The 24,463-nt window shown below is 34.6% G+C and overlaps 2 protein-coding genes across 3 annotated transcripts in view; one reads left to right on the plus strand and one right to left on the minus strand.

Moving 5' to 3' along the window:
* COL4A1 (collagen type IV alpha 1 chain) overlaps positions 1-8,541 on the minus strand; it is a 248,010-nt gene extending 239,469 nt beyond the window's left edge. Inside the window, exon 1 of the mRNA XM_074192027.1 lies at positions 8,476-8,541. Coding sequence (XP_074048128.1) covers positions 8,476-8,526 — 51 coding nt within the window. The 5' untranslated portion in view covers positions 8,527-8,541. The remainder of the gene's footprint in view (positions 1-8,475) is intronic.
* Positions 1-24,463, plus strand: part of COL4A2 (collagen type IV alpha 2 chain) — a 273,441-nt gene that overhangs the window by 44,886 nt on the left and 204,092 nt on the right. The window lies entirely within an intron of this gene.

The raw sequence follows: 24,463 nt of genomic DNA on the forward strand, positions 1-24,463 counted from the left end.
AAGTGAATGGAGATGTGAATAAAGAGAAGGGAATGGGTGCTAGAGATTTTATCAAGTTAGGATTGACTTGCATGTGGAAGGTGAGAAGAAAGAAAAGTTCTAAGTGGCTCCAATCTTAGCAAAAACTGCCCATAACAGAAATGGAAATGTTAAGAATTGAAGATGGACAGACTCAAAGGGAAAGATGATGAGTTCTGTTTTGACTTTTTGAGTTTGGGACCCAGCTAGGATATCTAAGTGGTAGAAGTCACAAAAAGTAGTTGGTAATATGAATTTGTTTATCATTAAACTTACTCTCAAAGTTAGTACCATTTGAAGTAATTAGCATAGGAGGTAATTTCACAAAAGCAGTAAAGTATGACCAGATTCTTTAGTTTTCATCATGAAGTGGCTGAAAACAACAAGTAAATGTAGAAATAGGCTCTAATGTTCCATTATTCTTTTTTCTGTGCCCTATGAATATTTCTTTAAATTAGGCAAACGATGCTTCAAATTGTTATGGCCAAATGAAAGCACACAATACTTTTTGTTGTTATCAAAGAGATGTTTTGTCCAATCTTGATAATATAATTCTAAGATATATTAAATCCATCATATTTTAGTAGTATTGAAAAGCAATTATAAAAATAATTTTAAATGTTTTTCATCTTAACATCTGTCTACTTCTCCAGAGTATTGCATTATACTGTGCAAAGTAGATAATTTTTCTTTTAATTTAGGAAAATGAATAGTATAAAGCATGTTTGTGATTTCTAAAGATCAAGTAACATTTCCTTTCAAAAAAGTGAAAATTCCATTTTTATCTTGTCTCACAGAAGAAAAACTTGCCTCAAGCTCTAAAATATGTAAACAGTTATAAAACAGAAAGATTTGTTTTTAAAGTTTTATAATTTGTGAAATTTTCTCCCAGACAAGGAGGTGCTGTTGCCTAATGGCTACTCATAGAAAGTATTAGGTATATGATTATTAATTACAAAGACGTTTATTGTTGTGGGTGTATAGAGGAAGCCCATGACTTGCAGATGTAGTACTTTTCTACACTCTACTTTTGAATTAATAGAACTTCAAACTAAAAATCTATTATTCCAAGGTATGTGGGTCTATGAATTAAATGCAGTTCTTAAAAGTTCAGTTTGTTGTGTCTACTTTTCCGGACTCTATGCCGAATTACACTCAATTCACCACAGACTGTTCACCCTTTGTTAAGTCATTCTGGAACAGAAAAAAAAAAAGCATTTCAATGGTTCACATCTCTTTAAGACAAGAAGTCTTGCCTAATGAGTAACCCAAATTCAACCTACTTCAATTTAAGCCATTTCCTCTTGACCTGTTAAAGAATGGCTGGTCCTTTTCATACTTGCTGATAAAGATCTGCTCATATACTTGAAGTGCCTCTGTAGCCTTTGCTTCTTAAATTAAGGAACACTGAACTGTGAAAACAAGAAGTCCTGCAGCTAAATCCTGAACAGGCAGCCACTCACTACAGAAATCTTTAGGGCTACTGGGGTGTGTCTATTCTGACTAGAAGATGTAAACACATTTTTCCATCCACAAAATGGGTAGCTTCCATCTTCCACTACCAATTCTTCTATCTAAAAGTCTCATTCTATTGAAATTGTAAGACGATTCCTATTTCATCACTCCTTTACATTTAAGCAAATATTATGTCAGAAAAACAAGCAAAAAGAAACCTACAATAATAAAGATCTCCATCATCATCGTTATCTTCATCAACATTTCAATGGTTGTCTGGGAAAAGAAAATATATTTTCAGAACATTCTCCTACTTAGTAGGTAAATGGAAGCAACTAGTGGCACAGTGAAAATAGCAAACAGAAGTCACGAAATCTCATCTTCCTGAGTCCAGAAACTGGCCTCATATACTTTCTAGCCATGACCCTAGGCAAGTCACTTAACCCTATTTGCCTCAATTTCCTCAGATATAAAAGGAGCTGGAGAAGGAACTGACAAACCACATCCATATCCTTGCAAAGAAAGCTCCAAATGGTGTCACAAAGAGTCAGATATGACTGAAAAACAACTAAACAATATCTACTCTCTATATGTTTTATACTTTGTTTCACATTTGTTTCCCTCATTAGAAAGTGAACTCTGAAAACATAAATTTGTTTAACCTTTCTTTGTGTCCCCAAGCACTTATCTTAGTTCTTTTCGGACTTGCTGACATAGATTCTAAGTATCAAATCTGGGTTTCCATTCCAGGACTTCAGAAACTAAGTTCCAGTGTTCCTTCCATTCATTATACCATTTTTTTAGGTTTATTTTTTTTGCAAGGCAAATGGGGTTAAGTGCCTTGCCCAAGGCCACACAGCTAGGTAATTATTAAGTGTCTGAGGTCAGATTTGAACTCAGGGCCTCCTGACTCCAGGGCCAGTGCTCTATCCACTGCACCACCTAGTTGCCCCTATACCATTCTTCTTAAAAGAAAAAAAATCACACTATGCATTGTAAAATAAAAAATGAATTACTATTTTGATGACAAGGTAGTTTTAATTATCTGTTCCACAATTTTCCATTTTAATATGGCTAATTGAATTTGGCTGTATTACATATTTTCTTATAAAATCTAGTAAGTTTTTTGGTTAGTGAGTCTGGTTTTATGAGATAACAATAAGCAAATCTTTACTGGTATCCAGGAAACTGAAATGATATAGTCCTGTAAATAATAGTATCATTCATATTTATTTATAAATAGTTATTGAACATTGAAATAAAATTGAAGACTAGCTTTTCATCTATCCAAAAAATTAAATACCTTAGCACACCTCTTTTGTTGTTGTTCAGTCATTTTTCAGTCATATCTGACTCCTATTAGGGAATTTCTTAGCAGAAATACTAGAGGGTTTGACATTTCCTTCTCCAACTCATTTTATAGATAAGGAAACTGAGGCAAACAGGGAAAGTGACTCCTTCAGGTTCACACGGCTAGTAAAGTGCTTGAAGCTGGATTTGAACTCAGGAAGACCAATCTTCCTGAATCCAGACCCAGCTGCTCCATCTGCTGCTATGCCATGTAACTGCCCATACTACTTTACATGGTGTTTACAATATTCTACTTAATAAGAGAATTAAAATGTAGTCTCTATTCAGGCACAATGCATCCTAGCTGCATCTCTATAAAAGTGCATCTCTACAAATTCCTTAAACTGATATGAACAGTAGAGAAAGGGAGTGGCACTTAGAGCTTCAAATGAAATTTGCTTGATCAGTAAAGTTTACTTCCCTCAAAAAAGGAAAATTAGCCCCTTTCTTTTCTTTCTTTTTTTAAAATTTTTTTCAAGGGAATTATGCGGGGGAATTATGGGAGGTGAGACAGAAATCTATATTGGGTGGTGTCACATTTATAAACAACTTGTCTAGAAGCTTTCCTTCCGTAGGATGTTTAAACCTATTCAGTACACAAAGCCTGAACTTTGAGTACCACATGCTTCCTGAAAACTGGGCAGGTCAAGAGCCTTGGCCAGGGCACTGAATACATGTTCTGGATAGGATAGGAAAGACAAGGGAGTGAGCCATCACAAATTAGACATGCCAGTAAATAAGGACAAGAACTGGAGTTGTCATTTCTTTGACATAGAGAACTTCAAAGTGAGCAAACTCCTACTAATCTAAGTCCATCGTCTTCTCATCTTAGAAAATTGCCAATGATTAACTCCCCATTGAATTACTTACTTTCAATTCTGATAATATGTTACTTTCAAAGTTACCATCGAAACTTTGGATGATTTTTTTAACTTACATCTAGTGGACAACAGTCAATAAAATAAGTTTTAATGATGTTATAAAAATATGTTGTTGTTCACTCATTTCAGTCATGCTGACTCTTCATGACCCCATTTGGGATTTTCTTGGAAAAGATATTGCAGGTAGTGTTCCATTTCCTTTTACAGCTCATTTTACAGATGGGGAAACTGAGGCACATAGGATTAAGTGGCATGCCTAGGATCACACAGCTAGTAAGTGTCTGAGGTCAGATTTGAACTCTGAATGATTAGTCTTCCTGACTTAAGACCCAGAACTCTATCCACTATGCCACCTTGCTGTCTAAAAAAAGCATAACAAAGGTAAAGCTAGGTGGAACAATGAATGGACCATTGGCCCTAGAGTTAGGAGAACCCAAGTTTAAATCTGACCTTGTATACTTGAAATAAGTCATTTAACGCCATTGCCTTGGGGGAAAAAATAGAAAAGAATAACATAGAACAACTTTTCATGATATTACATGTTTATATATTTATACATTAAAGTAATATCCTATTTACATATAGGGGGTTCTTGCTATTTTTAAATTTATATTCCAAATGTTTTGCATATGATAAATATTTTTATTCATTCATCCATTTGCTGTGGATATGCAAAATTTAGGAGCATAAAATGAAATAAAAGAAAAACATAAAATACACATCTATTCTCTCGTGAGCCATGCCATTAGGATTAAAAGATGCAATTCTGTGTTCTTGCTGTAGGCTTAAAATTAATTAGTATAAAAGGAAGGCAAAATAATAACAATTATTTACAATAATGAACGTAAAGCACTCTAGAATCTCAAAAGCTCCATCAAAGAAAGATTAAAAGTTGCAATATATAGTTCAATTGTATATTCTTTTATGTGTTAATTCTTTGAGAATTGATCTCTTTATATTTTGTATTCAATCAAAAATAGTTCCTAATTCTTATATGCAAAGTGCAATATATTATCTTTGATTTTTGTTGTAGTAAGAAACTTTTCCTAAAAACAAAGTTCAGAAAGTTTTCTTTCTTTATTCACCTTTCCCAATAGATTATAACTTCTTAACTTTAAAATGAGTCCTTTAATGTAGCCTGGAGTAGCCTAACACATGTGTTCTATACACTTCATTATATTTGAGGGCGTTCAGAACATTTAAAAATTATCATTCAGGGGCAGCTAGATGGTACAGTGGATAGAGCACTGGTCCTGGAGTAGGGAGGACCTGAGTTCAAATTTTATCTCAAACACATAATAATTACCTAGCTGTGTGACCTTGGGGAAGTCACTTAACCACACTATCTTTAAAAAAGAACTAAAAATATATATAATTCATAGCACTTTAAGTTTTATAACTGCTTTAAATATACCATTTCATTTGAACCTTACAACAATCCAGTAAGGTAGGTATTATTATTATCCCCATTTTATACATGGGGAAGCTGAGGTCGCAGGATCACACAACTAATATCTGAGGCAATATTTAAAAACAGATCTTCCTAACTCCAAGTCTAACACATTCCATTTTGTCCCTGTTTGCTTCTCCAGAACTTTTTAAAGAACACTCTAGAACAACATCCACTTTTCAAAATTATGAAAGATGCTAAAAATGTAATACTGACCCTTCACATTTCTGTTCTGGTTTTCCTTTCCTCTTTTCTTGATCCTATAATTAACCAGGTCAACATTTTACTATCTTCTACTTTTGAAACACAACAGCTAGGTGGCATACAGGTTTGGAGTAAGGAAGATTACTCTTTCTGAGTTCAAATCTGACCTGAGATAGTAGCTATGTGACCCTAGATAAGTCACTTAACTCTATTTGCCTCAGCTTCCTCATCTGTAAAATGATTTGAAGAAGAAAATGACAAGTCATTCTAGTATCTTTGGCGAGAAAACTCCAAATGGGGTCACAAGTTACAATTAAAAAAGAATTAAACCACAAAACTCTTGAATACCTTGCCAGCTTATATCCAGAACATGTAATTTAATGGCTTGGCCAAGGCTCATGCCTTTCCAACTTCAGATCTGGATTATTTCTATTCATTATCAGTTCTGAACAGTGCTATAGGAAGTCACTCAACCATATTAGCTGAGTCTACTACAAATGTATACTCTACTGTCATACATTTATATTTATATATAAATACACACACATGTTTATACATATACCTACACATCTTGTTAATACACATATTTGTATATGTATGAATACATGTTATTTTGTACATATATGAATTTATGTGCAAATATACAGAGAGATTGCTAGACCTGGAACATGAAGATTTAAATTGAAATTCTGCCTCAGACACTAATCGTGTGCTCCTGGCAAGTCACATAACTGCTGTCTACCTCAGTCTCCTCCTTTATAAAATAATTGTATCTCCTTCCTAGGGTTATTGTGAGAATAAAATGAATACTATTATAAAGTACCATGTAAATGCAAAGGGAAAGAGAGAGTTTCCAAAGTTATATTCTGAAATCACGTCAGATCATTCCATTCACTGCTCAATTAGCTCTAGTAACTTTATTTCTAGTATCAAATACAAACTTTACTTTTTTCATTTAAAGTACATTATAATTAGACTCCAAACTATTTTTCCAGGCATATTCCAAACTGTTTTCTTCATTTATTCCCCACTGCTATTTCATTCATATATTATTTAATCTCTGCCCTTCATGTCTTTGCCTTTACTATTTCCCCAATGCCTAGAATGCACTCCTTTATTTTGCTTCTTTGAATCCCTAATTCTATTCAAAGCTCAGCTTAAGTGATATCCCCAACATGAGGCCTTCCATTAATCTCTCCAGCTTTCAGTACCTTCTCTCAAAATTCCTTACATGCTTGCACCTTATTTTGCTTAATTAAAATATCCCTTCTGGATATACTGTTTCCTCTTTCTATCACCAACACCTTGCAGAATATTTAACAAATAGTGGATACTTAATAAATAATGATTATAGGTTCATGGACTTAGAACTAGAAGGGACATTAGAAGATGAGTTCAACACCCCAGTTTTACAGATGAGGAAACTAATTAACAGAAAGTATAAACAACTTGCCTAGGTTCCACACTTTGTAAATTGGGGTGAAGAGGTGGTAGGGGTGGCTAGAGGGAGCCATTACTCTGATCTCAGGTCTGACTCCAAGTCTAATGTTCTGTTCCCTAGATCACATTGCCAAAGGGTAAGTATGTTAAGTAAGAGAACCCAAAGACCTGAACAGTAACAGGTCAAGAATCATAACTGTGGCATTCTAGAAGCAACTGAGTGTATTTTCTCTTCCAACTGATAATCAATAGTTGAATAAGCAAGAGATTTTATTATTGGGTGAGGGTGGTGAGGGGGAGGATATTGAAGAGTATCCAAAGAAATAATATCCTTTTTCGCAGCTGGGAAAGGAATGATTTGTTTTCCAGTGCAGAGAGTCCAAGTATTGCTAGAGGAAGGATGACTGGGTTTGCAACCAATGCCCTAAAGACTTATTTGGCAGCTTCCTTCTCCCTTTCGCTTGCTTTTTGGCTCCATCAGTTAGGAAATCCTGGCTGCCTTACTGTAGCTACTAGGTCACACTGCATTCCATTTTAAAAACAAGTTCATACACACATTACATACATGCAAGCACACATAGTGAAATGGGAGGCTTTTTGTTGGTGGTGTTTTATATCCCATAAAAGGAAGAAATTGGTGATATTGGATTGAAGTCAATTATTTGTGAATATCATTTGTATGAATTTCCCTACAATCCTGTAGGTCAGCAACTTGTTGCATCATTTGTGGAGAGGGTTAAGCCATTTATTTAAAGCATTTTATCATTTTAATCCTTTGGAAAAGATTTGTTATGAGACAAATTAATTTACTGGGTCTTTAAAAGATTCGTCATTAATTGCTCTTTTCTCCAATTTTTTGCAGTAAAGAAAATGATCATAGACTAGAAATAACATGAAAGCAATCTAGTTCAGCCCAATATTACAGGGGAATGGAGGAATACACATAAAGGGTGGGGTTTGAACCCAGCTTCTTGATTCAAGTCAAAATATTCACTGCCTGTTATTCAGACATTTTCAAATATCTTCACTCTTTGTGACCCCATTTGGGATTTTCTTGGCAGAGAACTGGTTTGTCATTTCCTTCTCCAGCTTATTTTACAGATGAAGAATTAAAGCAAACAGGATTATATGACTTTCCCAAGGTCACCTAGCTAGTAAGTTTCTCAGGCCAAATTCAAATTCAGAAAGATGAACATTCCTAACTTCAGGGCTGGCACTCTATCCACTGTACCACCTAGCCACTCCTGTAAAATCATATTTAACTGACTATGAAGGCAAGAAGAAATTGAAACAGTTGAATAGTAGTACCTGAAGGTTAGGTTCACTGAAATTTATCAAGTAAAGAAAAAAAGAATCTTTCCAGGGGTGTTCTATTCTCATTTTGAAGGATTTAACCCTGAGCAAGTCACCTAATTTCCCTCCAGGCTCGGTGCCATAGCCTGGCTCCCTTTCCACAGCTCCAGGGGATTCCCAGAGAGGTGGGAAACTTGGCCAGCTACTGAGTTATAGTCTCAGCACACACACACACACACACACACACACACACACACACAAACACACACACACACCCAATGCCAGAACTCCAGGCCTAGAAAATCTTTCAGGGTTTTAAAGATCATAAGAATCTTTCACTTTACAGAAAAGGAAACTGAGGTCCATAAAGGTAAAATGACTTACCCTGTCAGGTGGGTAGTAACTGGCATGATTGGGATTCCAAACCAAGTTCATTTTTTCTCTATTTATTGTGCTATAAGAAATGATGAAAGGGATGATTTCAGAGACACTTGAGAAAACTTATATGAATTGATTCAGAGTGCTATGAACAGTCACAAGAGAATAATTTATATAATAACTACACTGTAAAATCAACACTTCTGAAAGATTTAAGAACTCTGATAAACACATTGTTCATCCATGATCTTGACGGAGCTATAGGAAAGCATGTTGTTTACTTCCTGACAAAGAGTAGTAGACTCAGGGTACAGAATGAAACTTTTTTTATATGAACAATGTAGAACTTTTATTTTGCTGAGTTTTGGATTTATCTTACAGGGATTTTTTTTTTATTCCAATGGGGAGATGAGATGAGAGAACTTCAATTTTTATCCATTGAAAAATAAAATTAAATATTTTTAATAGAAATATTGAAGTTAAAGATTTCCTGTTTCAGCACATTTCCAGGATTCTTCTGGAACTGAATCACTCAGGCAACCTTTCTAGCCAATTGATAGGAAGGAGTCCATCAAACCTAAACCAGGCTTAAATGAACCTCTCCCTAAAGTGTCCAGTGGGTATTCATATTCTGCACTCTCCAAAAGATAGTTTGTGATATAAGGACAACATTTTTAAGGGGGATAGGGATAATCTTATAAGGTATAGTGGGTCACTGATTTTCATTGACAAATGGCCCAAGTATGTTCATTGTCTGGCCTCTAACATATTGACTGGTAGCTAACTGTAGCCACATTTTTCTTATTATATTCCCTGCTAATTTACTGAAGGATAGCTCTGATTCTGACTGAATTCTAAACCCAGTCCTTTCCTAAGACCAATTAAGGGTATTTTGCTAGGAGCTACCAAGAGAAAAAGAAATATTATCTATGGAGGAAATTTTCATGAAGTAGAGGATGGAAATTCTGATCAGTTTGTGTAAATTTAAATTATAATTCTTGGTGGCATAATGCTTTGGAGTGTAGTTAATGAGGTGAAAAGTAGAATTTGAAAAACAGCATGATCAAATTTCATGTTTAATTATAGCTGGACCAATCTACATGTACCATTTTTAAATGGAAAAACAAAATTTGAGAATTATTTCAAATAGACAGACTCCCATTGTTCATGAAAACTTTCAAATTAATCTTTATTATCATATTTTACTCAATAGATTTCAGTCTGTTATCAATATTGTGCTAATAGGACAAGTTTCCTCATTTCACATTTGATTAATGTTCATTAATGTAGTTGGGAAATTTCATCTTCCATTGAGAATCTCTTAAAATTATCTTTCTCTCCATGCCCCTACTTTATTTCTGGTCATTCTAAGAAATCCCAGTTTTTAATGTTGTTCCCTCGTGCTAAATCCAATTGCCAATTAAATTACTTTGACTCATTTGTAAAATTGCGTTTATCATGTACCTATATAGCACCTAGTAATTTATCTGATTTAAGCAATACAGAAAATTTTAGGTCAACATCTCTACTCTGATTTGTCTGTCTATAGTGATTAAATTTTACTAAATAATACATTTACTTGAATGTTTTTTGATCAGAAAACAATAAATATTCTTTCTACCACCTTCTCTGTAGGATGATTATAATGCATTAAGGTGCTGGTCTTAAGTATGTTAAATTAAATTGCTACACTGAAGTTCATTTATTCATTCTAAATCTATGAGTGTCTGTACTTTGTCAGTTTCTACATGTTTCCATGTTTGTCTTATTGCCAAAGCATGAACATTTCCTGGCTTTTGTTATCCTAAGGAGCACACTCTGTTTTGAAAGGACAGGAGCATAATAAAACGGATATGAAAGAAGGGCCAGATGACATCACGTAGAATATTTGAGGAAGTCAACTATTTGGATGTTTATAATCTCAGCATGTTAGTTGTTTGTGCTGTGATAAGAGAATTTTTACTGTGTAGAGAAAGACCCTAAGCCCTGTTACTCAGAAAGTGTTTAAGTTTTTATCTTGGAATTGAAGCTAAGAACAGACAACCAAAAGTCTTAGAATCCTGAGTCAGCCTGATTCTGTAGATAACCCTAGCTCAGAAGGGCTAAGCTAGACATGCACTGAAGGTTAAATACTATTTTAATATAAGTGAAGCTAATGTCTTTAAGCTTGATAGAATGTCATATCTAAAATCAGGAAGTTGTTGTTTAGTCATATCCAAATTTCTGTGAACACATTTGGGGTTTTCTTGGCAAAGATAGTGTTTGCCGTTTTCTTTTCCAACTAATTTTATAGTTGAAGAAATGGAGGCCAACAGGGTTAAGTGACTTGCTCAGGATCACCAGCTAACAAGTATCAGACCAGATTTTTAAATCAGAGTCTTCCTGAGTTCATCCCAGTCCTCTAACCACTGTGCCACTTATTTGACCTAGAGTCAGGAATACTACAGTTGAAATCCAGTCTCAGACACTTATTAGCTGTTTTCCTGCCTATTTTCCCATCTGTAATATGATTATAACAATAGTATTATCCTTTCAGGATTGTCATAAGAGTAAATTGAAAAAATGCTGGTAAAGCACTTTGTAAACCTTAAAATTATATTTATTATTATTATGGAATTGGATGAATTATTCTGAAGATATTTAGCACTGAGATTTGGGGTACATAGAATTTATTGAAAAGCTTATACTTCAAAGTTGAGTATCATGAACTTAATAGATACTGAATAAAAGAATAATTAAATTCTAACTGATACATAGTAAGGATGAAATCAAAGGCTTCAATTAAAGACAAAACAAAAAACTCATCATAGTAATTATAAATATCCCCTTTATTCATGGAAAAACCAAAACCTTTCCCCGGGATGTATATTGTGGGACTGTAGTAGGTTAAGGGTTAAAATGATATCATTGGTAAGTAAGTTTAATCTTTGAAAAGCAATCTGAAGTCTGAAGTCACTGTGAAATTCCAGAAAGATTCTGTTTTCTCACGAACACCTAGCATTAAGTAAAATAGAAAAATAATATTATATGTAGGTAAAATAAAATATGTAGCAATACTGTTGGCAATAATAATAAATTTGTAACATTTACAAGGAACTTTACTCAAAACATTACTATTAAGTAAAAGATGTATTTTTTGCCTGTTTTAATAATAGAAAATTAAAACTCAGAGATTTGCTCCACATCCAGGAGCAAAGCTAAGATTCAAAGACCTTGATTTAACTCCAAGATCAATGTTCTTTCTGGCGCATCACAAAGTATAATGCCATGAATTTTGGTTCAGCTAAACAGAGAAAGCCTGGTTCATTGCAAACAATCAGAGGTCCTATATTCAGAGGTCTAATGCCTCTAATTGACAGCTGTATAACCTTAGTCAAATTCCTTAACCTCTTTTGTTCCAGGTGGATTCATTTGTGAACATGAGGGTATTTAACTAGATGATCTCTAAGGTTCCCTTACAATCTCTTAATATCTTATTTAAAAAATACACATATATAGGTAGCTAAGTGGCACAGTGGATAGAGCACAGGTCCTGGGGTCAGGAGTACCTGAGTTCAAATCCATCATTAGACACTTAATTAAGGGAACAGCTAGGTGGCGCAGTGGATAGAGAACAGGCCCTGGAGTCAGGAGTACCCGAGTTCAAATCTGTCTTCAGACACTTAGTAATTACCTAGTTGTGTGGTCTTGGGCAAGACACAACTCCATTTGTTGCAAAAACCTAAAAAAAGCTCAAAAAAACAAAAAACAGACAATTACCTAGCTAAAGGACCTTAGGCAAGTCACTTAACCCTGTGGGCTTATAAAAAATAAAAATAGTCACATATCCCCATATATAAAGTTCCGAAACTCCTTTGTAATGTATTTCTGCTAGAAACTATATTTTCTTAGTGATTTAACGGTATTAGGTAGGATACCATTTTATACAAAAACCTCAAAATAATATAACATTGGTTTTGGATTCTCCATCACCAAAGGAAAGCATAAAATAATTCATGTTTCCCTTTTTAAAAATTTTCCAATGAATTTGTCTACTAGTCCAATAGTAAAATTAGTCTGTGTTCTATGGACACACATCAATTTACAATAGGACCAACCCAATAACTTTCTAGGTGATGGAATGAAGTCTGGACTTTAAAATATTCTATGGATATAGATAAACAGATGGCATATAAAGCAGAAGCAATAAAATAGCTTTTCCTAATTAATTGGCCAGGATAATGGATTTCTCCTGGGGAGCACACTGCTATTGCCCTATTTCTAATCAGGGAGCCTTAGTATATTTCTAATATGTTGCTAAATACTAAAATGGGTTTCCTTCTAAAAACTGTCTGGCATAGTCGATTGTAACTCCTATACAACTTGACTTCCAGGGTTGACACAAAAGAAACTGAGGCATAGGAATAAAGAAAAACTCAACCAGGAACCAGTCAGCAAGTATCTAAACACATGGCTCTAGCCCTTGAACTGTATTTGCAGTAAAGACCCCATTCTTTCATTGGTTCTCAAATACCCACGTGGTCTCAGCCTAAAGAAATTTCTGATCTACTGTAAAGCTATCCATCTCTAAAACTGTGCTTGTCTAGACATAACCAATCTTATTTCTCACTTGCCAATATGAATGAACACTATCTTTGCCCAGACTGGTTTGAAAGGAACCAAAACCAGAAGTTTTAACTGTATTATTTAAAAGTTTGTTAATAGGTCTTCTTCCCAGGACTTTGTACACTCAACAGTTTCTCAAATTCAGAGGAGGAAAGTATAGGTTTATTTTCAACTTTTCAACTGGATCAGCTTTTCTTGTACCATTAGATATTCTTCCCCTCCCCAAAGAATCCACTTTAAAATGAATAATAATTTCTATCCCACAGTCATATGCCAACAATAATCATGAACACATTTTTATAGCCATAGGGTACCAAGAACTGACATGTAGTAGAAATAATTAAAAGTTGTATAGAAAGTATGTGAGGTAATGTGTGCATTAAATTGTCTGATATTTTTGCCAGTTAAAAGAAATTGCATAGAGGAATTAATAAACATTTGTTCTAAACATAACATATGAGATCATAGAAAATATTCTGGAAAGCTGAAAATTGGAATGGACCTTAAACAATTATAATAGCTTACATTTATTTACAGTTACAAAATATTTTATGTACATTGTCGCATTTAATACTCAGAACAGCCCTATAAGATAGAGGAAATATGATCCCCACTTTACAAAACAGAAAAATGAAGACCTACTCTATTTGTCCCAGGTCACAGAAATTACCATGGAAAAGCTAAGATCTGAATCCAGGTATTCCAATTTCTCACCACCTGACATCACTGGAATAAGCCTAAAGAAGCCTGTCCTTCACCACTACCCACACTGTTTTTTCCTTGACATACTTATTAATCCATGGCTGGTTCCCCAAAGAACACCTGTTCAGTCATTCCAACATCTGAGCAAGTAAGCTCCTACCTTCCCCACTATTGACTAAACTAAGCTGACAAAAAAAAAACCACTTAAGTCAATTGACACCAGCACCTTTCCTTTGACGTAGGAATCTATCTCTGGTTCTTGTGTAAATTGGACTGATGGACCAAAATCTCACCTCCTGGATCCATGAAAACTGAAAATTATGTGCTATTTTTTTCAAATGCATAAACATATAGCATTGTTAACATATTCCTCTTCTTCTCCCCCTCATTAAGGCCATTTTTACACAATTTTATTTGTTTACTAATATTTTATTTTTCCCAATTACATGTAAAACAATTTTTGTTTTGTTTTGTTTTGGCTAGGGAATGGGGTTAAGTGACTTGCCCAAAGTCACACAGTTAAGTAATTATTAAATGTCTGAGGCTGGATTTGAACTCAGGTCCTTCTGACTCCAGGGCCACTTCTCTATCCACTGCGCCACCTAGCTGTCCCTAAAACATTTTAATATTACTTTTTTTTAAAGTTTGAACTCCAAATTCTCTACTCTGTCCCTTTCCCTTTCTCTCTCCCTGCAACAGGAAGCAATTTCATATAGGTTATACATATGTTACTTAATGTTTCATCATACTACCCAACTTGAGATTTACAGTAGTTTTCTGTTGCCTAACTTACCAAGTCTAGATACCATATCTGACTATTGAGGTCTTAAATGATTTTCTTCCTCCCCTTCCTGCTGACTTCTTGCTCACCTTTTCATTTACATAGCTACCTTTGTCTAGCCAAATTCTGACCTACAGCTGACCATAAACTACTTGCTAGTTCTATCCTTTTTGTCTTATTTTAAATAAATCTGAAATTGAGCCTTCTTAGAAAATAACTAAATTCCTACTTTTACTTACAATCTTTTGATGAGTTTTCACCAAATTTCTCCCAGATGTTCCAATTGTTGGTCCAATTAAAAAATATTGCTTTGTAGTACTCATATATGTATATATACATATATGAGTGTGCAACATATATTCAGAAATCCCTTATATTTGCAGAATTTCTAAAAGACCTTGTGAGTTTGGGAAGCTGGGAGTATCTGTTTCTACTAGAGGTGTAGAAGTGGGAAGCTTGCCAAAGCTGGAGCCTGACCCCTTTTTCCATAGGACAGGAATACATTCTAGAGTTCATTCTCTGTCATGAAAGGCAGCAGCTTTCAAATTTGGGATAAAGGAAAATAGAACATGAAGCATTGGGCTGAAGCAACTGGATGAGCACTGTTTAACAGAACAAATTCTAATAACAGTTCTGATAAGTTACTGGGATACTTTGCAGAATTGTAAAGTAGACATAGTTCTTCCTTGAGTGGATAAAAAGCATTTCTCAAGTTCTTTGTGCTCAGCCCTGGGGATACAAATGGCAAAAGGTGGAAATCCTTTATCTTTTTCCAGCACCCAAAGACCCCATCTTACCAGCCTCTGGGGACCAAAGTTCTTCCTCTAATTGCCCTTTGTTCCAAAATTCCCCACTCAGTTTTGACAAAGATGATGATTTAATTAAAGTATTTACATTAAAGTGTGAATGACACTTCTGCCCTCTCTGGAATTTTTTTTTCATCCTGAAAAGAGAACTTATTTCTCTAAATGTATCTCCAGTTGATAGAACAAGTGTGGAAGACAGTTTTAAGGGGCCTTATATGGTACCGCTTCCTTACTCAGGTATCCTCTGTCTCCCAAACTACTTCATTAGAACTAAATTCTATCTATCCTGACCTTTACCTTTTCTGGTCATATTATACTCCCTGGAATTCAATAAAAGTAGAGTACTTTATAGGAGAAGCTATGATTGATCATAATGAATGTTGAGAGTTTGAGAGAATTCTCAGTATATGAAAGATCCCATATGTTTATGAGCACGCATATAAGAAATATTCACTAACAGTTGTGAAAAGCAGTTGTGAAAAGCAGTTTTGGCTAAGTATTCATGGTACTTGTGTTACACAGCTTTAACTCACTTTAAAGCTATTTTAGGAGAAATGGAACTAAAATAAGACTTACCCAATTACTCAGGAATTTTATGAATTATATTCTCAACCTTTTGTGGAATTCAATCAATTCTTGAAAGAAAACAAAAGATGGACAGAACCAGATTCCTCAATCTCCATTTAGATGAGGAGGGAAAGAGCAGATCTCCTGTTTCCCTTAAATGATAGGGGGAAGAAGACAGGTCAGGAGGGGTGAAGGATGATTCATGAGAAAAATGTCATCAAAGCCAGACTTTTTTTATTCATTTTCAAGCCAGTCATTAGGTCATAGGCTGCACCAGACTATACTTCAAAACCATCTGTTTCAGCCTCCTCTCTTCATTCAGGTGAATGTAATGTTGTTAACACCAAAGGCATTTTTATTAAGCAATTACTTAATAAAATTTTGGCTGTGTTACACAATGTAGAAAGAGAATTACATGGGCCAGATCTCTGTTGTCTAGGAGTATGTTATCCTTGACAGATACACTGATGTGGTCATACATATAAAAGTTATAGAGATTATGCAACTGAAATATTAACATGATTACTTGAATAAACAGTAAGAAGCAGCATTCTATCTAAATCATTTAAGTATAGCCATCAGAGTAAAAGAAAGGGTAAGTACCTGTGAGAATCCCACAGCTACTGAATAAAGTCCAAATATGATTATTTAAAGGAGTTTAAATAATGTTATCTCCCTCTATTCTCTATGCACACACTCATGTTTTAGTCAAATGATTTCTTGCTATTTATTCTTGCTATGTATTAATAAGCATGTATATTGTGACAACTCCTCCTCTCTTTTGTAGTGAAGAGACTAAAGAGACCTGGATTCAAATCCCCAGGTCTGGTATTTAGTTTAGATTTGTTAAGTGTCATTTTTCTCATATGTAAAATGGGAATAAAAATATTAGTTTAAGTTTCTTTAAAGGAAAAGTTTTTGGAGAGTGGCTAGGTTGGCACAGTGGATAGAAAGAGCACTGGCCCCAGAGTCAGGGAGTCCCTGAGTTCAAATCTGACCTAAGACACTTAATAATTACCTAGCTGTGTGGCCTTGGGCAAGTCACTTAACCCCATTGCCTTGGAAAAAAAACTTTAAAAGGGGGGGGAGGGGAGTTGTTGGGAAGAAAGTTCTTTATAAACTCTTATAGTGATATATAAACATAAGTTACTGTTTGCTCAGAGCAGGATTCTCTTCTACCAAATTCCACTTGTTAAAAATATGTGCATCATTAATGACATCTTCCTTGAGTAGTTCAGATAAAAGTGATCTCCCTGAATTAGCATCTTTTTTTATTTCTTTTGGAGTGTTTATTGCTTTCTACAATGAATTTCTAGAATTTATCATATCTCCTCTACTACATTATAAGTGTTTTGTGGACTGGAAAAGTCAACTGTTCAACTTGTTGTCCTCTATATCCTCTATATCTTCTAAATCAATGTCTTTCCTTTAGTTGTGACTTGGTTGGTTGCTTGCTTGCCCTTCATTCCCAAAGAGGAGCAAATGACAACACTTTATTAGAGTCAAGTTACAAAGTATCTGACTGTGGTTAATCAGACTAACAAAATGATCTACCATAGATTGGGCACAAATAGTCCATGTAAACATTTTGGGGAGGATTCTCTAAATTTGTGCATCTCAAGTTTTGGTGGGTTTTTTTTTTTGAGCTACTTCAATTCTGCTTTGCTTATAGAACCCCATGCTAGTATCTCCCATTCCAAAGTTAAGAGAAATCTTTAGAGTGTCCTTATATCACCTCTGACCACCACATAAGTGTTTGCCTTGTGTGGCAGTGTAATTAAAAAAAGGACCTCAATATCTACTACCTTATCCTACCAGGTAGTCTTCAAAATCTTCCTAAGACAATTCAAATGTCTTAGGAAGCTTTGTGGAGCAAGTGAATCTTTTAATTTTTCTAGTTTATTTTTTATTTTGAACTTAATCATTAAGAAGCACATATTTTCATATAAAAATAATAATTAGCATGTACAATCTGTAAAGCGCTTTACAAATGTGAGTTAATTTGATCTTCACAACAATCATTGGAAATAAGTGTTATTATTAACCTTACAGATAAGATGACTGAGATAGATTAAATGACTTTCACAGGTCACAAGCTATCTAAGGAAGGATTTATACTCAGATCTTCCTGACTGCAGGTCTAGCACTCTATCCACTGCCATAGGAACTATGAATTTTTCCACTAGATTTAGATTTTTAAGTGTATATTAAATTTAATAAATTAATGGATCTCCTTTTGAGCATTTTTCTCTTGTGTATTTTTAAAGTTTTATTGATATTCTTTTATGCATCATGATTCCTATTCATTAACTTACCCTAGAAGCTTCTCACCCTAGATCTCCAATTTAAAAAAAATATAAGCTGAGTCCAACAAAATAACATAATGGTCATCTCTGAAATTATGTCTCATTCAAGAAAGTAAAATATGAGGAGTCATTTGAATTAGAAAAGAGTAAAAAGATTTCTCCATTACTATGGTGATACATTGAAGAAGGTTCAGAGGTAGAATGTTATAACCAATGAAATAGACTTAGGAGTAGATTCTACTGAAATCCATCAATGAGTGGGTGGAATGAACTGAGATGTAAGAGAGAGAGAGAGAAACTAAAAAAAACTGAATAATAAAGTCTCTCTAGAAAAAATATCAAATTAAGATCCTGGGACTGAATCACTAAAGCAGTAATAGTCATGCCATTCAACAACAGAGTTACTGATGAAGAAATTAATTATTTGTTATAGTATGAATTGGAAGTGAACATAAGAGAGAGAGAGAGAGAAAGACTGGGGAGTGGGGTGGTGGTGGTAAGGGGATGGATCAAAGGAAGAAATGCATACAGAAAGTTCTCTCAAGAAATAAGTACCAAAATTTTGGAACCCAGTAAAAGGGAGGATCAGGACTCAATCTAAAATGGAGGAATTTTCATGCACAGCTGAATTTAAGATTTCAAAACATTTGGAAAGAAAAAGAATTAGTTCTCACTTGGGATTCACAAAGACCATGTTTTAATTCCAACTCAAGGCCTTGGGAATCCCAAGCAGGAACTAATTCAAGAACAACTTTAGGACAAAGAGAAAAACCCATTCAAAATAGAATTTGATTATCAAAATATATATTCATATAAATACATATATAACCATGTCTAGGTGAGATATAGGTTGTTTTAAATAGACATATGTATAAATATATATGCACATATACATATATATATGTATATTTATTAAACACTATCTGAGTTTGAGATGACTTGAAAGCTGGTATTCTTTTTATAATAGGCATCCAAGGAACATATGTCTAGAGCAATGCAGTAGGTGAGGAATTAGGCAAGCAGTAAGGACAGCAAGTACAAGGCACCACTATAAATGAATCCTTGAAACTTGAGGCAGCTGGCATTTCAGACAGGAAGTATGTTAAATGCTTAAAGGTTTAAAAGTTGCCACTCGTTTTTATAGTCAGCTTGTGTCTGGTGCCTAGTATCTGCCATTCTGATAAGTTGCCTAGTTTCGACCTGCCACCTGTGCACTTCCCAGTTTATCGCTTCCCAGTTTCTGACCTATTTTCTCACCTTTGGTGTAGAATTCATTATGCATAGCACTTACACAGATTGATATTTTTACTGGCAGGATGGTGTTTTTCAATTAATGAATTACCTTATTAAAAATCGGGAAATATGCCATTCATTATATGTCACATATATGTAAGTTTATATATTGGTAAATATATATTTTACATAAACATATATAAATCTATATATTCATACTTAAAATGATGATGGTTTCAATTCACCAGTTTGCCACCAACTTGCAATGATCCTGACCTCCATAAACATTTGACAAAATCTGGTTTTTTTCTTATAATGGCAGGGAAATTATTTCTTCTTTCATTAATAATAAAATAATTCTTGCAGATTGTTTTTCTATAAGAAAAGTTTTGAATTAAATATTTAAAGATAGGACCAGGACAGAGAATGTGTCTCAACTCCTTTTGGGTTTATTTACGTCTCCACAAATTGATTAGACATATGCATTGATCTTCTATCTTTGAAAGTTATAAAAGATCATTCTTAGTTCCATTGCTCCTAAACCTATAATCCAGACCTTTATCTATGTTCTGAATGTTTATTTCTGAGACTCTTTGGTTTAGATTCTTGATCGCTTGTCACTATCCTGGCTTTGTTTTCCTTTCTAGTTTTAAGTTCCTGATTTCTGTTAACTAGCTTCTCTGAAATATTGGTAAGGTTTATATAGAATCATCAATGCCTGACTGTTCCTCTATCTTCACTAAAAATTTAATTGTTCATTTGCCTAACTGACTTGCAATTTCTATCTACCTGTACACACCCTGTCTAACCAGTCTCTTTTCTACAGTTTTCCTAGACAGTTCTTTTCTGCTACAGCACAGATTCTTAGTGTGACGATTAATGTTTTTATAGAAATATGTTTTTCTTTATCAGTTTGGAATTTGGAAAGCACCACTATTCCCTGCCTCAGGTTGCCCAAAGAATTGAAGATAGTGAAGTTAACCAGCAGTTACTTGTTAAAAAAAAATTTAAATATGGAATTATAAAAATATGCATCTTATTTCTCATGACTCAAATGAGATATATGAGAACACCTCAAACATAATGCCTCCTAGTTATGTCTGTTGCTATGGTGAGCCAGGAGGAGTGTGTTTCCACAAGTATTCACCTGACTAAAATAAATTAATTCTTACAGAACACAAAATATCCTGAAAATTTTTATTTATCTCAAAGGAGTAAACACTTTTCTTCCAGGAGATGTTTTATACACTCTAATGAATATATTTATTTTAGGATCTCCTTTACAGTCATTGCTGAAATAGCCACAGATTTTATCAGGAAGAGCATATTGCTGTGTGGAATGACAAAGATATGCATTTCCTCCTATATATACTTTGTATTATTAATACCATGTTTGAATTATTTCCTTCATTTTTAAAGCTAAGTGTGAGGAAATGGCTTATATTTCCTGTTTTGATAAACTAATAGAATTCTGCTGGGTACCTTGTTCCCAGCTTGGCATTTTCTTCTATTATTTGGATTAAAGTTGATAATTCTAGAAGTTATGACTTCCCTGGACATGTAGGGAAGTCAATGGGGTGTGTGGATCTTTTTTACATTAAACAGGAAAAAATGCTCACAGTCTTTTTTTTTTAAGTTTACCTCATATATCAACTAGAATGGACTATTTAACTTTACTATTTATAGGAACTTTGGGTTAGGAAGCTATGGGGAAGTTCCTATGTCAAAATCTGTAAAACCTCTTTAGATAATTGCCTTTTGTTGGCTAGAGGTGTATTGGCATAAAAAAGACTGCCTTGGGACAAGAAGTTTCTTGGAATTAATGGAGGACAGAATATTCTTTGTTTCAGGACAGATGAGTTTTGTTCTTGTATTCTCATATAAATTTGATTATGTTACACTCATTTTTATCCATGAAATGCAGAGCTATCACTAGCCATTTTTTTCATTCACTCATTCATTAGTTAAATATGCATTTTAAACTATATCAGCATTGGCAGGAAAGTCTAACATCAATGGGTTCATTCTCCTCTGTATTATAAATGTATAATTCCAATTGACATTAATAGGAATTAGCATCCAGAAAGGAAATACATGTTAGTGTTGTTTACTGACCTGGAAACTATTACTTTGGCTTTTATTATAATTCCATAAACTTACAGGATAAGATTTGGAAGAACTTTGACAGAACATTTTTCTGTATTTTGGGATGGAAAGCAAGATGTCAGACTCTTAGAGAGTTACTCCACAGCTTTTCACAGCAGAAAAGAGTTCCAAAAGAAAAAAAATGGCATCTCTTTCTCTGTATGACAATATAGCATGGCTATACCATGGCAATATGAAACTGTGTTGGATTTATGAAAGGAATAAGGGCCAACAGCATATGTGAGGAGATACCCTCCTAGTTTTGCAGCTGCTACCACTGATCCCTACTTTGGCATGTTATGTGGTCCCACATTTAAATTAAAGTGGCATAGCAAAGCTGTTTTGCTGACAGTCATAGAGGCCATGGGACCTAGGGAAGTAATTCTCCTTTGGAATGAGTTTTATGCCAAATTCATGTGCAAATTCAAAGTGATGGTGTCAAAGGGGGCAGATGGGAAATCTTCTTCCCCAGTATACTTAGAAGAGCAGATGTGTTCTATTCTCTTAAGAATGGAAAATAAAAGAAATCATGCCAACGATCCAAATTCTAAAGTCTAAAATGACTTTAAGATCTGTGTGAAGATATGTATTTTACTCTTTTAATTTCTTATGCCAAGATTCAGTTAGAGCTCCAGGGGTAGGATTCCCACAGAGACATTCAACTAAAAAGTCCTTTGTCCAATTGATCCCAGGTTGCACCTGGGAGCAAATGGCTTCTACAAGCTAGTCAAGCAAGAAATCATCATATATTTATAGCAAATATAACTTATATAGGAAGTTGCCAGTTGGCTCTGAAGGTATCCAAGTCACATCTCATCCTTGATATATTTAAAAAGCTCAGTAACACTGGTTTACTAGCTCAAAACAGGAATAAATACTATTTAGGAGGAATAGAATGAGGAAGTGTTTAAAAGAAGCAAATATCATAGAATCATAGATTTAGAAATGGGAAGTATACCAGGAGCCAATCTAGTCTAACCCTCACCTTTTGTTGTCGTTCAGTTGTTTCAGTCATGTCTGAATCCATTTGGGGTTTCCTTAACCAAAACTACTAAAGTGGTTTGCTATTTCCCTCTCCAGCTCATTTTACATATGAAGAAACTAAGGCAAACAGAATTAAGTAATTTGTCTAGAGTCACACAACTAGTGTCTGAGGTCAGATTTGAGTTTCCTGTCTTCAGACCCAGCACTGTTATCTACTGTGCTACCTATAGCTAAACTGATGCACAAATTGACTTGTCTAAAGTCACACAGATAATAAGAGACAGAGGTACTTTCTGAACCCTGGTACTATGACTAGAAATCTAATGCTCACAGCATTGCATCATATTCCCCCTACACCATTTTCTACAATATGACTTGAAGTCTTTATTAATCATTGGAATTGATTGACAGGCTCACAGACTGCAAACGCAATAGCTTCAATTTGATGCCCCTGAACTAGTCTGAACTCACAGTAAAGAAACAACCTTCATGCAGATAGACAATTCACACACCTGAGACTCTTCAAGGACTAAACATAAAATGATGAACTTGGATTAGCCCTAGACATGTAACTCACTACACAGATATGTGAAATGTTATATTTTTACTTCTTTAAAAGGGATTATTTTTTCTCCAGACAATTTTGTCACTGGAATTAGTCCCTTCTCCACAGCAACTGCCACCAAATAATTTAATCCCCAAATAATTGAAATATTGATTACCAGAGTAGACTCCTAACTATTTTCCCCACCACTGCCTCTCAGATTATTCTTCTCAAATTACTTACCTCAATCCTTTATCATCTAAGCTTCCCCTCAGATAAAATACGTAAAACCCTGGATTACTCCTACCATCCAACTCCCCTGCTACTACACATGGGCTGCTGAATGGATCTAGAGGAAATCATAACCCTATTTAATGGAAGCGATATCAGTTCACTACAGCAAGGCAATCCTTTTATTTTTCCCCTACATTTTTACCTAACGTTGCACAATAGTTTTTCTTAATTTTATTTCATCAAGCCCAGCACTTTATCCACTTTGCCACCTAGATACTAAGTGGGTCCTAAACTTGTTTTTTAAGATGTTATCAGAAACTCTTCCCTGATTCTAATAGAAAAAATGATGGTTTATTTTCTCGTGGTTCTTCTGAAATGTATCCAGTTTTATTTGGTTATGATGAATCATAATTTTTTTCCTTGAAATGTAAATCACTTCAATTTAATTTATAAAAGTATCAGTTAAGTGTCTTCAATGTGTAAGAACTGGGTCTTGGCCAGTGTTAAATTGGCCAGGGTTTCCCACTCCAATGGAGCAATTGATCTGGAAAGATTCCAGCTGCATGCAACAAAAGGAAATACAAAAATATAGGCAGCTGGCATCAGGAATATCCAGCAATAAGCAACAGGCATCTGGTCTTGGCAAGCAGATGGATGAAAGTTGAGCACATTGTAGGGAGAATATGACAGAAGACAGTAGGCGAATATCAAGTCAACCAGACAGGGACACCTGGTAGCAAGTAGCAAGGCTCCAGCCATGAAGATTAAAGGACTGTGAGTCAAAGTTCCAAGAGGACTGATAAGGCCCTTCTCACTTTGTCTCTTGAAATTCTGCCCACCTTTTTAGAACAAATGGAAGTGCTACCTCATCAGTGAAACCTTGACTGAGCCAATGCCCTTTTACTTCATTAAGACATAAACTTTTCCATTCTTGAATGTTTAATAGTAATAGTAATTTAATATCCATTTTTGTTATGTTTAATATCACATTAAAGCAAAATGTATAGGACAAGCTCCAATGTGTAAAAGGGCTGGGAGGGGGGGTCATCTAGTAACAACCCCACTGACTTAACCATCACCCTTTAGC

The sequence above is a fragment of the Macrotis lagotis genome, chromosome 6 (genome assembly GCF_037893015.1).
Source record: "Macrotis lagotis isolate mMagLag1 chromosome 6, bilby.v1.9.chrom.fasta, whole genome shotgun sequence".
NCBI classification, from domain to species: Eukaryota; Metazoa; Chordata; class Mammalia; order Peramelemorphia; family Peramelidae; genus Macrotis; species Macrotis lagotis.